At 38.6% G+C, this 15,414-nt stretch overlaps 1 protein-coding gene across 8 annotated transcripts in view; it reads right to left on the bottom strand.

Annotated features, from left to right (window-relative positions):
• GAB1 (GRB2 associated binding protein 1) overlaps positions 1-15,414 on the bottom strand; it is a 91,997-nt gene that overhangs the window by 18,343 nt on the left and 58,240 nt on the right. For 7 of the 8 annotated variants that reach the window (XM_071452341.1, XM_071452342.1, XM_071452343.1 and 4 more), the window contains exons 3-6: positions 10,188-10,401; positions 3,077-3,678; positions 1,134-1,219; positions 624-927 (exon numbers count right to left, since the gene is read on the bottom strand). In XM_071452341.1, the coding sequence (XP_071308442.1) occupies positions 624-927; positions 1,134-1,219; positions 3,077-3,678; positions 10,188-10,401 (1,206 nt within the window). The remainder of the gene's footprint in view (positions 1-623; positions 928-1,133; positions 1,220-3,076; positions 3,679-10,187; positions 10,402-15,414) is intronic. The other variant, XM_071452346.1, reaches the window with a different exon arrangement.

Genomic DNA, 15,414 nt, shown 5'->3' with positions numbered 1-15,414 from the left:
TATTTGCCTGTATTTTTAGTAAGATGGTTGATAAAACATTTTAGATAAACTGGAAAATCCAAGCTATTTATTAGGGATTCTCTATATGAGTATCACTTATAGACACATTGCAACCCAATCATCTTAGTTCGTTAGAACTCTGGTCATCCAAATAATTCTTATTTCAAGGAAAAGTAAACATGTTATGTGCCAGATTTTAGAGATTAATTTTTTAGGACAGATTCAAAGGGGCCATCTAAAATGAATACGTGTGCTGATCCTGTACCAAGCATTGCTATGGCTATAAATTTGTGTTCTACTCAATGCCTTGTGTTCTCACTCTGCATCACAAGTGTCTTCTATATACAAGGACACACTTCTGAATCTTAGGAATTCAGTGTTATTTTTTTCATTAGTATGAATAAAATCTAAACCTATGCTTTCATTTGGCATTGTTATTGTGGTGCTTTAATAAGGTTAAAAATAATGCCAGGGCTCCTCTGCGATTTAGTTATCTCATAGGACAAAAATGATTTCTAAAATAATTTCTAAAAACATGATCATTTTCCTCTAAGCAGAAGTTGAGAGAGCGATGTTATTTTCTGAGATGATAAAAATGAGTTTTTCTTAGAGGTTTTCCTCACCTTTTCTGTCTGGTTTGAGGTTCCGATCTACTGGCGGTGGCTCACATTCTGCAGCAGGCACCGACCGTCTGGGAGGGGTCTTTGGGCTGGACCTGAAACCCATGTGAGCAGGAGGAGGGACTTGCTTTCCAAACAATGGAAAATCAAACGTGCCAGGTATCATTGGTACATAGTTTGTTTCCTGGATGGGTTCAGTGAAGCTGCTGGAATGCTGTCGTGGAGGAGAGTTGGGATTCATTGGGACATAATTTTCATCTAGTTCTTCACTTGAAACACTTCCCACTGTCAACATGCTTCTGTTTTTCTAGAATTAACATATATTTCCTTTAACAAAATACGTTATGCAATCAGCTGTGAATCATATGAGTCTTTTAACCTAATCTACTGAGATTAATGAATTCTATTGAAAGTGAAAAATGACAAACACCGCACAGCTTGCTTTCTTACACCGGAACAAAGAGCATTCAAACACTGTCACTGTTGCCTCTCATCAGATCAAGTCATACTTACAAAGTGGTTATGGAAGCCCTCCAATGAATTAGATCTGTCATTCAGAAACGTTCGTGGAATATCATAACAGTCTTGAGAACTAATTTCTAAGGAAACAAGAAGAGAAAGTAGCTATTTATCACCCCTGTTCCTGTCACTTGGCACAGGCATCCAGAGTCTATTGTTATTTACTGTCTGCTTCTGAGAGTACACAAACACACTCCTGAAGCTGTGGCCCCTAGATACATCTATGTTTGAAAGCACTGTGTTCACAAACAATCTTAGCACTCATCAGCTACAACTTGAAGCACTCACAGTGGCATTTTTCCATGGAAAGTAAAGAGAAAAGAATTTTTGCTTTTAAAGAAGCAGCAGAGTCTATCCTTTAATTGAGCATGTGTAAGAACTTAGTGCAATGAGTGAGAATCTGGGCCCTCATGAAAAACCTAATCTAAAATAAACAAACAACAGATGTAGTTTAACATCTGGAAAAACGTTTTCTGACTGATGCCCTTTGCTTGGAAAGTGCTGATTCAACAGGATCCCATCTGTTACATGAACAGGTGAATCCCTTCTCTCAGCTCCCCAGTGTGGTCTCCAGGGGCTTTCAGCTGGAGTGGACTGCTGCAAAACCAAAGATTTCTCCCTTTTTGGAGTCCTGGCTCTTGGCAGTCCCCACTAAGCAGGCCCTCAGCTCTGTGGCTGGTTCTTTGCTGGACAGGGGTCTTTGTTAGACTCCTGGCTCCCAAGTGCTGCTCATCCATGCATGCAGCAGGCTGCTTTACCCTGTGGCACAGATGCCCCTTCTCATGATGCCAGCACAGAAACTGGGTAAACTCTGGGATTTATCCCCATCTTGCCCTGAAAAAAAACCTTTGAAGTTTTTTTAAGATTTTCACCACAGAGGAAAAATAAACAATTCTGCTCTTAAGTACCAAATTTAACCAATGTTTTCAGAAAGCCTAATTTTCTTGAGGCAGACAATCTCAGATTCAGTATAGGAATACTCACGTATAAACTTAGCAAAATGAGTGTGGTGGTTTTACTTGGGAGAAAATACTACATGAGGGAAAATAAGCAAAGCAAACAAGGATCTTTCACTGTGTTCGCTTGTAATTTTAAAACACTAACAACCACCAATATTTTATGCTCAGTCTACAAAATGAATGACAAATAGGACAATAGTATCTGAGCATCTGTATGATCCCATCCATTCTGCATATTGCCTCCTCTAAAAGCCTTGTATTCATCCCTCATTTCAAACAATTCTCCTTTAAAATCATCTGTAACATAAATACTGACTTACACAAATAAAAAATTTCATTTTAAAAACAACACTGTAATACCCACCTGCTTCAGAAATCTGAAAGAAAGTGAAATCCTTAGCCCAGAAGTGGTTAACAAGAAAATACACATGGCAGCACATCTGGAGGAGCAACATTTAGGTGGCCACAAGAAACAACTTTAATTTTACTAAAAGACTGTAGTAAGCATATCTATCATGGACATGGACAGAAAGAAAAAGCTGGTGGCAATGATCATCAAATCAGGGTTGATCTCAAAGCTCTGGGTATACACCATATCCCACTGATCTTCATGAAACAATTTCAGCTTCTGCAGATTGCACCACACTTCACTAAGCTCACTTTGGTCATTCTGAAAGACTGAAAATGGTAGTACTGAATTCAGATAAATGAGCTTATTTCCAAATAAATATGTCTAGATCTCCAACTATTTTTAGAGGCTGAATGCCACAGTGCAATATGCATCCCTTATGGATGTTCTGTGCTTTGCTGTTTTGATGGTTTCCTTTAAAAATCTCTGAACATCGAGCACTTTGTGAGGGGCTGAACACTTGTTCCTACAGGCTAGAGATGCCCCTCACCCTATTCAGCCTGTCGGTATCATTCAGATCACAGAGCTCAAGACCAAAGGCTCTGCAGGATAACGCAGGGAATGCTGACCTTTGCGGAAGACATGGAGATCTCCGGTTGAAATGGTGTTACTGCGCGAGGGCGGCGCTCCTCCGGCGGGGACGCAGTAACTGCTGTCAGGGTCGGAGGCGGTGCGGCTGATGCCGCAGGTTTCCACGGGAGATCGATCCGCTGCCTGGTGAGGTTTGGGTGGCCGAGGTGGAGGGATGTCTGGAATAGTCTCCAGTTTTGAAGTCTGAGACAACGTTCCCTCTGGAAAAGTTCGTGGGATCTGATAAGTACCTCCAGGCGTGGGGGGAATGTCATAGCTAATGGAGATGTGCCTCATCTGCGTGTCTAACGATGCTGCTGATGGGGCATTGAAAACATGCTGCTCTCCTTCGGCATCGGTTCCAGATGGAGACGCTGCCTTGGGCAAAACATCCTGGGAGTAACTCCTAGGCAGGTTGTAGAGGCTGGAGTCTGCCAGCGTCAGCGCGGAGCGGGAAGGCGGGGAATCGTAGACACCTGGCTGCGGGAAGAAGCCGTTCACAGCATGCTTGCTCCCTGATGCAACAGGGGTTTTGTGGGAGGGCAGGTTATCATTGCAGTCTGTTTCTGAAGAGCTGGATTTTGCAGAGTCAGCCTGAGATCTACATGTGAGATTGTGAGATTAGAACGTTGATGAACACACAGAGAAAAACCAACATGGCAAATCATAAAGACAACGTTTCTCATGTGACCCCAACTGAAAAGTCTAACAGTGTCTTCCAGTTTTTTTACTTTCGTTTTTTAAAAATGAGATGCAGGAACTCTATTATTAAACAAACAGGTGTACCTAAGCATCCTAAGTGACTACATTCATACAAATTCATTCATGTGAAATATAAAGCACAAATGCGGAGCTTTACCAACGGCTTCACAACAGGCTGATGTTTCATAAAGCAAGAGATTTTCAGTATGCCTGTTTGAAGCCAAGTTTGGGGGCTGGAGGTTTTTTAATCAATTTTTTTAACCCATGCTGCAAACCAGCAATACTTTATTGGCACTGTTAAAGGAAAAGATAAGATGCTCAGTTCTTGGACTTAGAGTACTTGCTCATTATAATAATTTAGAAAAAAATGTTAAGAGAAAAAATATGACTGCTTGCAACTCCCCTAAAGTGCCTGAAGTTATACTGACCACATAAAACCCATTTGAAATATACAAGGAAAAGAGAATTAAGAGCTAAAATCATAAATAGGAGGAAAATTGTATGTTCTTTGAGGGGAAAAAAAAAATCCATAGGTTGCATGCGCAACAGAGACCTTTTGTCTTGAATGCAAATGAAGGTGGTATTGTTAGATGAGGAAATTCTTTTATGAGAACAGCACTCATTAGTACTAATACTAACCACTACCAGTAAACTTACATGGAAAGTAACCACATTACAATAATTTGATTTCCTTTCTAAACCTCTCCATTTACTGTGCTCCAGGCAGAGAAATTCTGTTATCAGTCTGGATTCCTTGCTTAAATGAAAGTCCAAACAGTGGCAAAATACTAGCACTGGAGATGTTAGTGGTGTAGTTAAGGAAGTCCATACACTTTTTGATCAAACATAACATATTTCCTATTTTCATTACCTCAATAGCATACCATTGTGTTAATTTATACATGCATATGTAAATATTTCAGCATGCGTGGGTATCAATGAATACCTGCAACACAACTCTTAGTAAGCTCTGTTAAGCAATTGGACCACACAGTTCCAAAAGTTTTGAGGAATCAAATACATAAAGTACACCCACTACCATAAGAATCATTTTCCCCCTTATTTAACAGGCTCTGCACCTAATTTCCATTAGAAAAAATACAGTAATTTTGCTCTGATTACTACCTTAAACATAGATTTCAGTTCTGTCACTGGTCAGAACAGGTTTCTAGGTAACTCTGAACTTTAATCTGCATTTAGTTTAGTCGACCCCCCCCCCCCCCCAAAAAGAAGATACTTTTCTCATTATTTGTTCTTTGCATAACCAAGCAAGTAAAACTTCCTACATTCCTCATGATGCTGACCATGAATATATATTTCTCTTGTTTCTTAACAGTTGCCTCAGAGCTTCAAAAACTCATGTATGAACCACTAGAAGTTTAAAACACTTGCAAAATATAGAGCACATAGGACTGAAGGAAGCACATGAGCTTACAGAGTGCATAATAGATTGTGAACACTAAGCTCAGGCTCTGCTCCTCTGCTGCAGCCCTTCCTCTTTATTCAAAGGATTGATTCAGGAGTTCCTCACTTTCTAAATGTACTCTCCTAGTTCTATGATATTCATTTAGACCAAAATCCCAGAAAAATTCAAGCATTTTTCAAATATGGCAAGGATTGGGATCTTTAAATTTTATACTATAAAAATAAAGTGGGCAGTCTACACCTACTGAAAATCAATTGTGGAACCAAAGTTGTTAGTTTCAGTTCACTGGGATATACTTTAAAAGGAAAAAAAAAATCTAAAACTACAGGAATAAAACATAAACACTACATTTATCTTACAAAAACATGCAGGAGTATATAACCAAAGCTCAAAAAGAAACAACAGCATATTTACAATGCCAGAGCCTAACGACTATCCATGAAATGCAAGAAACAAATGCTATCCTTCTAAATATAGGAGTTTTTCTGGGTCTAAGTGAATGATGCTGCTTCTTTCTTGACCACAAGCACTTGTGCAAACAGAAGGCTTTCAAAAACCATGAGACAGCTAGGTCTGTCATTTGCTTAGCTGATGGCAACAGCTTACATTTCTTATTAGAAGAGGGAATTTCTGATTTAATTCACAATTTTGAAAGCAATTTTTTGGAATCAACATCTTAGTCTACTGAAACAGTTTTCAAAATATGAGTGGGTTGTAAGCAATCTGATTTTGCACAACTGAAAGCCTGAAGACACTGTGAAACAAAGAAAACAGTTTATGCCAAAATGAAGCCAGAGAATCCAGCCTTAGAATTTTAACTATCTTTAAAAGTCAGCATTAACCATTGATCATGATAAGAACACCATATATAATTCTGAAAATGTACAGTGCATAGTTGACAGGAGCAACCATACTCCTGGTTTGTTTTTTTAGGGTTTTTTTAATGACTTCTATACTTTAGGAATTTTATATTTTCTCTTTAGTACAGCTCAATAAAAATTGTTTTAAATATTCCATTAACAGATGGTTATTATGATAAGTATTAAAGGGTTTTTACACCTCCATTTAAAATAATGGCAGGGCTGGATGTAACACAATGATAACTCCTCACTTTATTGGCAGAGCATGACTATGACATGAATTCAGTGTTATCACATGTGTGATATTATTATCACATGTGTGCATCAGATATGTGCAAATTATGGTGAGTGGCCAAACTACCCCTTACTCAGTGCTAGGACTGGCCATTTCCTTCCACACACCAAGAAAAGAAAACTGTCCAGCCAGTTGAGCTACAAGGACTGGGCATCAAGATGCACTGAGAGGAGGTGGGGCAGTGAGGAAGGGGAGCCCAGTAACAAGCCAGGCCCCGTGTACTAAAAACCACTTGTTGACAGAGACCCAGGAAAAAGGTTTATCAAGAGTTTTAGTCTGAGGGGTAATAATCTTATTTTTGCAAATTAGGTATTTGGGCTGGCTTGACCACTCATCCTTTTCAGCTGAGTCTTTTCCCATCCACAGGAATCAATATGACTAATTAAACAGAATATTATAAACAAAATGGCAGCAAAACTGGTCTTGTGGGACAGCAATGGCAAGCATAGATAAAACAGGATAGACATAAAAATAAATAACATCCTTTTCAGAAAATGGAAGCAAAAGTTATACAGTTTTTCTGTTAAAACTCATGGAACACCATGCAAGGTGAGTCTCAGACAAACAATATTTTCAGGCAAGTTAATGGCTCTGTGATTAATTTCTCACACATGTTCCAAGAATGGCTACTGTTCACTCACTGAAGTGGAATCTTTTTACTTTCAAAGTCTTCTAATAGCAGGTATTCCTGCCCTTCTTCTGAGAGAAAAGGTGACCCTTGGCTGGTTCATATACAATAGGAAAGATGAGGAAGACAGCATTTAGTATTTCAATACACCTACTGAATGAGCCAGAACAATAAGGGATTTGGAAGCAATGTTTGGCTGCATTCTCTTATCTAGGATGCAAATACAACCTTTAAAATGTCCCTAAATGCTACAGTGAAACAATGCTCTTTCTTAAGTCAGCAGTGATCAGAGCATGAAACTATTTTAGACAAAGCACTGCACATGATAGTTACAGCTGCAATTGCTGCATACAAGACATTCTCACAACAGCATGTGGTGCACTCTATGACACTTTAATGGAACATTTAATAATTATTTTCTAGGTCTGAAACACCACAATTCTCAAAAATCCCAAAGAGGTGACTCAGATCCATCTACGTTTCACAGTGACCCATCTCACCCAGAAAAGAACATCAAAGCCTTGAAATAAAATTCAGTGGTTCTCAGGTTACCTGTAAAGTAACATGCAGAATCAAAATAGAAAATGTTCCCTCTGCATATTGGTAATTTTTAAGTCTAAAGGGAAAACATTTAAGTAACAGTACCTGCCTGTTTCATTACAGCTATTAAGCCTTGCACTTTACACTAAGTCTGTATGAAATACCCAGATAAATTGTTCCAAGCCTGGAAAATAGGAAAATGATGCAGCCATTTAATTTTTATTCTTTGTCTGTAACGATATGGATTGGGGTAAAGTGCACTCTTACTCATCATCTCAGCAATGTGCTACTGAGATACAAAAAGCTCTCATTCCATAGGAAAATGTCTATATCCTCTATACTCTGTCCCAAATCCAGCAGCTTACCTCTATTACCAGACATAAAACCTAGGCAGTCCTTTTAGGTGGAACTGAAAGTCCAGCACAACTGTTATTCTGAATTTTCATGATCACAGCCTTTTTAATTTAAGGACACAGCTTTTTAGTTACAGAAAATAAACTAAACTCATATAATCTCCAAGTGATCATAATGTCAATGTCCTCAGATTTTCCTATAAAACCATCATTTATTTAAACAATCTCTACACTCCCAAATATTTTGCTCTGTTCTTTGAGTTCACTAGGTATTTTATCACCACTGGACCTTTTGCCTTCCCCAGCAGTACCTTCTGTGTCACCAGTGACTCCTTGAGAAATTTTGCAGGCTAATCATGGACTCTATACCACATTTTGTGGCCCCTTCTATGGTCTCCTCATCCTCTACTTAACCCACACATGACATAACTGTGGAAGTCAGGTCAGAAAGTCAATTACACATCCCAACCTTGATCATTCCAAAAACCACCTTCACGTTGTGGCGGTAAAACTCTGCTCTGAGCCCGTCCCTTGCAGAAGCAAATGGACCCTCAGACACATTTCTGATAGGCCAGGATTGCTGAAATCCAAGCCAATTCCTCTGCCAAGCTGCTCAGGAAGTGATACCAAACTTAAAAGCTTTTGGCAGGAACACTGACATTCCTCTTCAGCACTATCAGCTTCTAAACATCACTAAACACTGAAATCTTCAACACTGGGTTTCCCCTTCCCCTGCAGGAGGTTCTGGGACATTCCAACCTTGCCTGCAACATGCACATTCCATACTCTGTATGGGGGAACTGTAGGCTCATTCCCTTGGTTTATAAGGAAGACTGTAAAGGGTGGATACTTTTCTACATCATCATCAGTAAATGGAGCAGGGAACTCGAGCACAACAGAGCAAGATAAAAATGCCAAGGGAGCGCAGAGCACATGGCACAGGTAAAACTGGCAGAGCATCAAGGTGTGGATGCAGAGGGCACTGCCACTAAAAGGTATGGCCCTAAGGAAGCCTATGAAATAGTCATGAAAACACTCTCAAAGGAAGCTTTCCTCAACCTTCCATGTACTTGTCTGTAATTACAAAAATAATATGATGTTTTGTTAATTTTTCTGTAAATGTCTCAGCAGATTTTATTTGAAATTACTGCAGAAAAGAAGCTTCTCAGAGGGATTTATAAGGTTCTCCTACAGAATGTTTAAGGTTGGAAGGGACCTCTGGACATTATCTGCTCAGCTTTTCCAATACCTCTAAGCAAACCCTTCAAAATCAGGAAAGGCTCCTCAGGAGCTTGTCCAGTCAAGTTCATTTTTGGTTCTTTTAAATACTTTTTTTAAAAGAGGACAGAGACTCCAATATGTCCCTAGGCAGCCTGCTCTATGATCCATTCTGGCAAAACACAGTGATATTTCCCAGGTAGCTAATATAAATATCATATCCTCCTATGCAGGAGGTGCTGTGGATTTATTTAAGATAGAAGTAGCAGCTGGAAAAATAAATATAAATTTAATTCTGTAGAAGTTCTAAAATTTTCCTTCAAATTTCCTATTGCACACTTCTCTAGAGAACTGACTGTGTAGGCACTCTTTATTCAGTAAAAAATAGGGTAAAATTCAGTAAAAAAAAGCGTATTTGAGTTTCCTTTTAAGTATCTGTTATTAGGAAAAAGCTGAAATTCAGGATATGGAAACCGAGCGCTTTCAGCCTCTGCATTCTTCGTTATCATAAAAAAATTGGGTTTTCTTCTTGTCTGAGAGTCTGAACCATGCTAGTAATAGTAAACAAATGCCACTTGAAGATCACTGTACTCAGTGATGTGGTAACCTGGCAGGTGATGATAAAATCAGCATGTTTTCTTAACCCCTTCTATGAAAGCTTCAACTGGCAAAACTGGGGAACCAAATGCCAGGAGGGAGAAAGGCTCAATTCCTCCATTTTTTTCCAGTACTAAACTGGACTAAGCACACCAGATTGTGGCTGAAGAAAGCGTACTTTGTGTCATGCATCACTCCAAGCTCCAATGGAATGCTTGGATTGATGCATCACTGTGATATTTCATGTTGGCAATTGCTGTCAACACTTTTGGAGAATGCAATGTAACACTGATCAAACAACTTACTATTGCAGCAAAAGGTTTAATGCATGGAACAAAAAAAAACAAAACTAAGAACAGTTACAGGCAGCTTCCCTGTGTAGATATGTGCATCCAAATGCTCACTATCTCAGTAGTAAAAAAATGCATTTAGCACAAACATTCTTGGCCTGTAATATAAAAAAGTGTTATTAAGAAACAAAAGCCACTTACCTCATAGGTTCAGGTTTTTTACTTTGGCAGTTTATTAGCAGTAAGTAGTCTTGAGGATCTTCTTGACCAGAGGAAGACTCCAGAGGGGGGACGTTAATAAGCCGATAAGGAGAAGGAAGGGAAGATTCTGCTTGCATGGAAGGCGGTGAAGTGCTGATGGGCAAGGGTAACTCAGTAGATGGTTGTAAAGAACTAACTGGTGGCTTCACAGCATCTGCAAACACAGAAGCAAAGATTACTTTATATAGTGAAGAAATAGTTCTTCAACAATAAGAAAAGAAAATTAACAGAGGATGGAAAAAATCTCAGTTTTTAGTTCAAATTGGTTAAATTGGACACGATAACATGTGAGTGTTAACGCTTGTTTCAGGGGATTTACATTTATCTATCAATCTTTATCTTTTCAAACTGCAACCAGTTTCTTAAGTAAGCCTTGGAAACAGAGGTTCTGCCTTATTTAAAGACTTAATTAACCTGCTTTCTGGCCACAGAAAGAACAAACATGTTGACAGCTGTGGTAGTACAGCTCAAAACACAAATGTGTTGTTTTAATCAAGGGCAGGCAAAAGCCCAGAAGTTATTACTTGAACATGGCAACCTAAGTCAGCACTTGGAGGGATTCATTCTTTTTTGACCAAGGTCACTTCAACGTTTGAGATTAGTTACCAGGCAGGACCTGGCCACTCTCCATATCTCAAAATAGACAGGAAAACTGCTGCTTTGGCCATGGAAGATTCTTTAAAACTAGAAAAGTAATGCAAAGGTACAACAGGTAACATGTTCCACTAAGCCCCCTGATTACATACCCTAATTTTTTATTGTTGTGCAATAAATGAAGGGGTTGGGTTTGGTTTTGGTTTCCTTTCCTTGTTTTTTTTTGGCTTAGTTTGGATTTCTTTTGCAGTGGAGGGAGAGGAGGTGGTTTTCTCTTTTTTTAAAAACCTTATAATTCTTATAAATAACCTTATAATTCTTATCCACTTCCTATCCATGCAACTTCTTTTTGCCTTCCAAATACATATATCCAGACTATTAAATTATCTGGGAGACAAGAAAATATCGACATCATCAAATATTAAACAATCATTTGGCTTTTTCATTGTTTTAATGACATTGACTAAGAACAACATAATTAAGCAAACTATTTCCTAATTATCAAGGCTTACTTGCAACTCATTGTACCTTCCAATTTGCACATCCCAAGAATGGATGCTCATTATTAGCATTGTTTAAATGAACATGTTATTATCCAATGCTCCTGCTCCTGTCAGCCTTGCAGGCCAGCTATGCACTACAAAGTAGCTTCATTCATCTGATTTAATTCAGAAATTAAATCCCACCACACCCATGTGGTTGGAAGAAGTCTAGGTGTATGAAAATTCCTCAACTCAACCTACCTGAAAAGGTAGGACAGCCTAAAAAAGGTTATTATGAAGGGTTGTGGCTGACCTATTCATCAAACTAGTGAGCAGAAGAAAAGAAACAGACTGTACCAAGGGATCACACGCATAAAAATAAATTGATGCACCCGGATCAGATAAATAATAGTATGGAGATGTTTATAATTCATAAAATCTTTATACATGACATTTCTTGAAACACATATTCCTAAACCATGTCCTGTGGTTTAGAAAAATGTGGGTAAAAAAAGGTAAAATTCATTACATTAATTGTTATCTAAAAACTGTTACTTAAAATAGCCGATGTTTACTTAAATACCCTTGTCTTTATAATTACTATGCACATCCTATTCATTTGTATTCTAGAGTCACTTCATTTTTTCCTTTCAAATACAGCAGTACTTGGATGTAAAAGCTACTAAAAAAGTAGCTTATTTTCTACATGCTTAAATATAAAATATGAACAATTTTCTATCATTTAGGAAATTCAACAGCTTGAAGGAGCCTCTTTGAGGCACCTACTAATGTATCTTGATTCCCCTAATGCAGCAGCAAGAACAGAGAAGTGCCTGAATGGACCTACCAGCAATGTACTTTTTGTACTTTCTGGAAAAGTGGCAGTGGGAGAAAGGACAAGCAGCTGTCTGCCCTGTCCCCTGCAGAACTGAAGAATAGAAGTAAATTTATACACCAGTAAGGGAGGGGAAGAAACATTTCCTGCCAAATACATCATTTTTTGACCACACTTAAGAGATGAGATCCTTAAGAGCTTTCCTGGGCCTGGCAATGCACAACCTTCATGCCATTGGAACTGCTCGGTGCCAAGTTCACAGGAGGAGAAAAACAAGAAATCAAACAGGAAATCCTTGGGGCTTCCAGGGAAGATGGGTGTGTCAGGGAGCCCTCATGGAGAGTCAGGAGAGCCCAACATGTGCACAGTAAGATGCCTATGTAATCTGACACAATTAAACAGATCATGCACTAGCATTCCCAGGAAGAGCAGCAGAACTCAAGGGTCACATTCCAGGGAAAAATAAAATCACGAAGTTTTAAAGAGGGCCAATGTATCCACAAAGTCTGATGTACTGCTCCAGCTTCTGGGGCATCCCAAGACATAGGCTGCTTCCACAGCCTCTGCTGACCTACCCTCTGACACACTGTTCTCTGAATTCCTCCTATTTCTTTGAGTGCCTTTGTATTTTTGAACTTGACTACCATCCTGTGGCAGTGAGGTCCACACCTTACTACACATGACATGAAAACCCACTTCCTTTTAAACCTGATATATTCACTTGATATATTTCAGCTCCCATCTTCAAAGAAACTGTGAACAATTACCTCCTACTCACAATTCCCATTCCCAACTTCACACAACTTTGTCATAGTTTTTACTGAGTTGGTACTGCTTAATTTTTCCTGGTGCAGAAGCCATTTCATTGTACATCTGGTTTCCCTTATCCTCACCTTTCCTAGCTCTGCTACATTTTCTTTCCTGAGAAGAGAAACTAACTATTGCACACAAAGCACACACACACAAAAAAAGGTCTAGGACACACTGGTTTATGAAGATGTAACAATGATTCATTCCATTCCTTTCCTAATGTTTCCCTTTCAATTGTTACTGAATTTTCAAGGTGATGCTGTCCAGCTGTCTGGAAGCTTTATGATCTGTTCTCTGAGCAAGGATTTGGAGCTCATTAATGTTAATGGATCATTAGGGAAACTTCCCTTCTGCTGAGTCGTCTCTTTCTTTTGACACAGATAATACTTGATAAAATCCCTGATCCTCTCACAGATCTGTGTGGGGTTTGTTTGAGATAGGTGTTTGTGTGGTTTGGTTGAGGTTTGTTTGGTTTGGTTTTTCCAGCATATAGAGCATTAACTATTAAAATATCAACTTTCTGATCTGAAATCCATCCTCATACAGGCATTTTGTATGTGTTAAATAGTGTGGGCTAATGCCAGATTGAAAGACCTACTGAATTTGGTCTAAAGCACTTCAGATTTGCTTTATGCATTGATGCCATTTCAAATTTGACTACAAGGGAAGAAGTAATGCTAAAACTTTCATCACTGAGCAAATGAAAGCTCTTTGCCTATCTGTACCCTCTCAAATATTCTCTTGAGCCAAGTACTCCTGAAGCTGATATGAAGGAAAGTTGCTCTTCCAGCAGCCATTTATGATTTCAAAGAGTACATCATCAACTTGCTCCACTTTGGACTAGCAGATTTTTAGGGAAGGGGTCATCTGCACACCAAAGAGCATTATAAGTCATTTGGTTTGTTCCCAGAGCTCAGACACTCAGACTGCTTTGAAATAACTGGGAGCTGGAAAAACAGCCAGAAAATTTAACATGCAAATTAGTCTAACAAGAATTCTATTTTGTTTTTATAATTCCTGGATTCAGTACAGCTAGAATAATCAGCTTTCTCAAAACAGGGCAAGAGTTTTATCTTTTCTCAGTTGGTTTGTTATGAGTAGTTACAGGCTTCATTTTCACTAGAATTTATACTTTTTTCTTCATAACCATTTTGATATCTTGTAAAATTTATGATGCAAAAACAGCATTTTCTGAACAAGAATAACAAAAGGCTCCACTTTCTTCCTCCTTAAATATATAAAGCTGCTTTATCCCACAAGTTCCTACATATCTTGCTTTGTGTCCAACCTAGAAAATCTGAGTGTGGGAGTTTCTATTTAGGATTGGGTTTATATTTTGGTGTTTGTTTTTTAATGAAAGCAAAAATGAAATTGTTTTCTATACTATGATGTACAGTCTCTTACTATTCTAATTATGCAAAAACTTGAAATGTTCTCATAGTAAAAAAACCACAGAGGCCTCATTACAGCATGCATTTCTTTAAATGTCAAAATTGTAATCAAAGTAAGAAAATGCATTCTTTGCACACTGTAGGTAGAAATATGAAAACAGAAATGGGATTTTTCCATTGCAACAGTGAATCAGCAACAGATGTGCAATGGCATGATTCTTCCATTCTTCTGAGATGTTTCATTCCATCCACTTACTATAATGCATGTGTTATTAAAATAACCAGTGGCCAACAAAATATCAGAGCCATAACCTTGTCCAAAAATTCACAGATACAATAATAAGAGCCATAATTTAAAAAATCCCATCAAATAAAAACTTCATAACTACACCTGAAGCCTTAAAAGAACTTCTTTGTTTGTTTGAGACATCCTGGAATCAAAGGGCCACATATGCACACACAGAGCACAAGCACATGTATGCTGGTGGGCACTTGCATTGTTCACACATGAACTCAATAGATGAGAGCCAGATCCAGCCCAAAAGAGGCACAGGCACATGAGCATGGACTTGGGATTTGGCATTAAGTGATCAGCTTGGCATCAAGATGAAATCTATGCAGTAAAGCTCCATACCGAACCGTTCTGCTATAGCCAGACAAAGTCCTTTAAAATGCTCCAATAAAAACTTCCTGTGCATTTCATGTGTTTGTTTTCTTAGTTTGATATAATCTCACAGTTTCTGTCTCTTCCTGAAAATAAACATGATACCTTTTTTAAGGAATGAAGAAGTCAGCTTCGCACCTTATGTCCAGGACAACCCTGCCTCCTGCATCTGAACCAGAAACACGACTGACTGCTCCAGGTTCCATCACACATGGAAGTTCCCAGCTTTCAGAGCTAACACCTAAAATTTAGTTCTTGCTATCTGCAGTTCATGTGTAATTCTAAGCTGTAGTTTTGGCTACCCGTTTAAAATTTGAAAATACCACAGCCATTTGCACTTGGAATTGACACCCCCTCTCCACCGGCAATTTTGTTTTGAAGACTATTCATT

The sequence above is a fragment of the Agelaius tricolor genome, unplaced genomic scaffold (genome assembly GCF_023055355.1).
Source record: "Agelaius tricolor isolate 1412-34295 unplaced genomic scaffold, bAgeTri1.0.p SCAF_34, whole genome shotgun sequence".
In the NCBI taxonomy this organism is placed as follows: domain Eukaryota; kingdom Metazoa; phylum Chordata; class Aves; order Passeriformes; family Icteridae; genus Agelaius; species Agelaius tricolor.
Note: the sequence above shows the minus strand (reverse complement) of the source record. Positions and strands in the feature narration are given on the sequence as shown.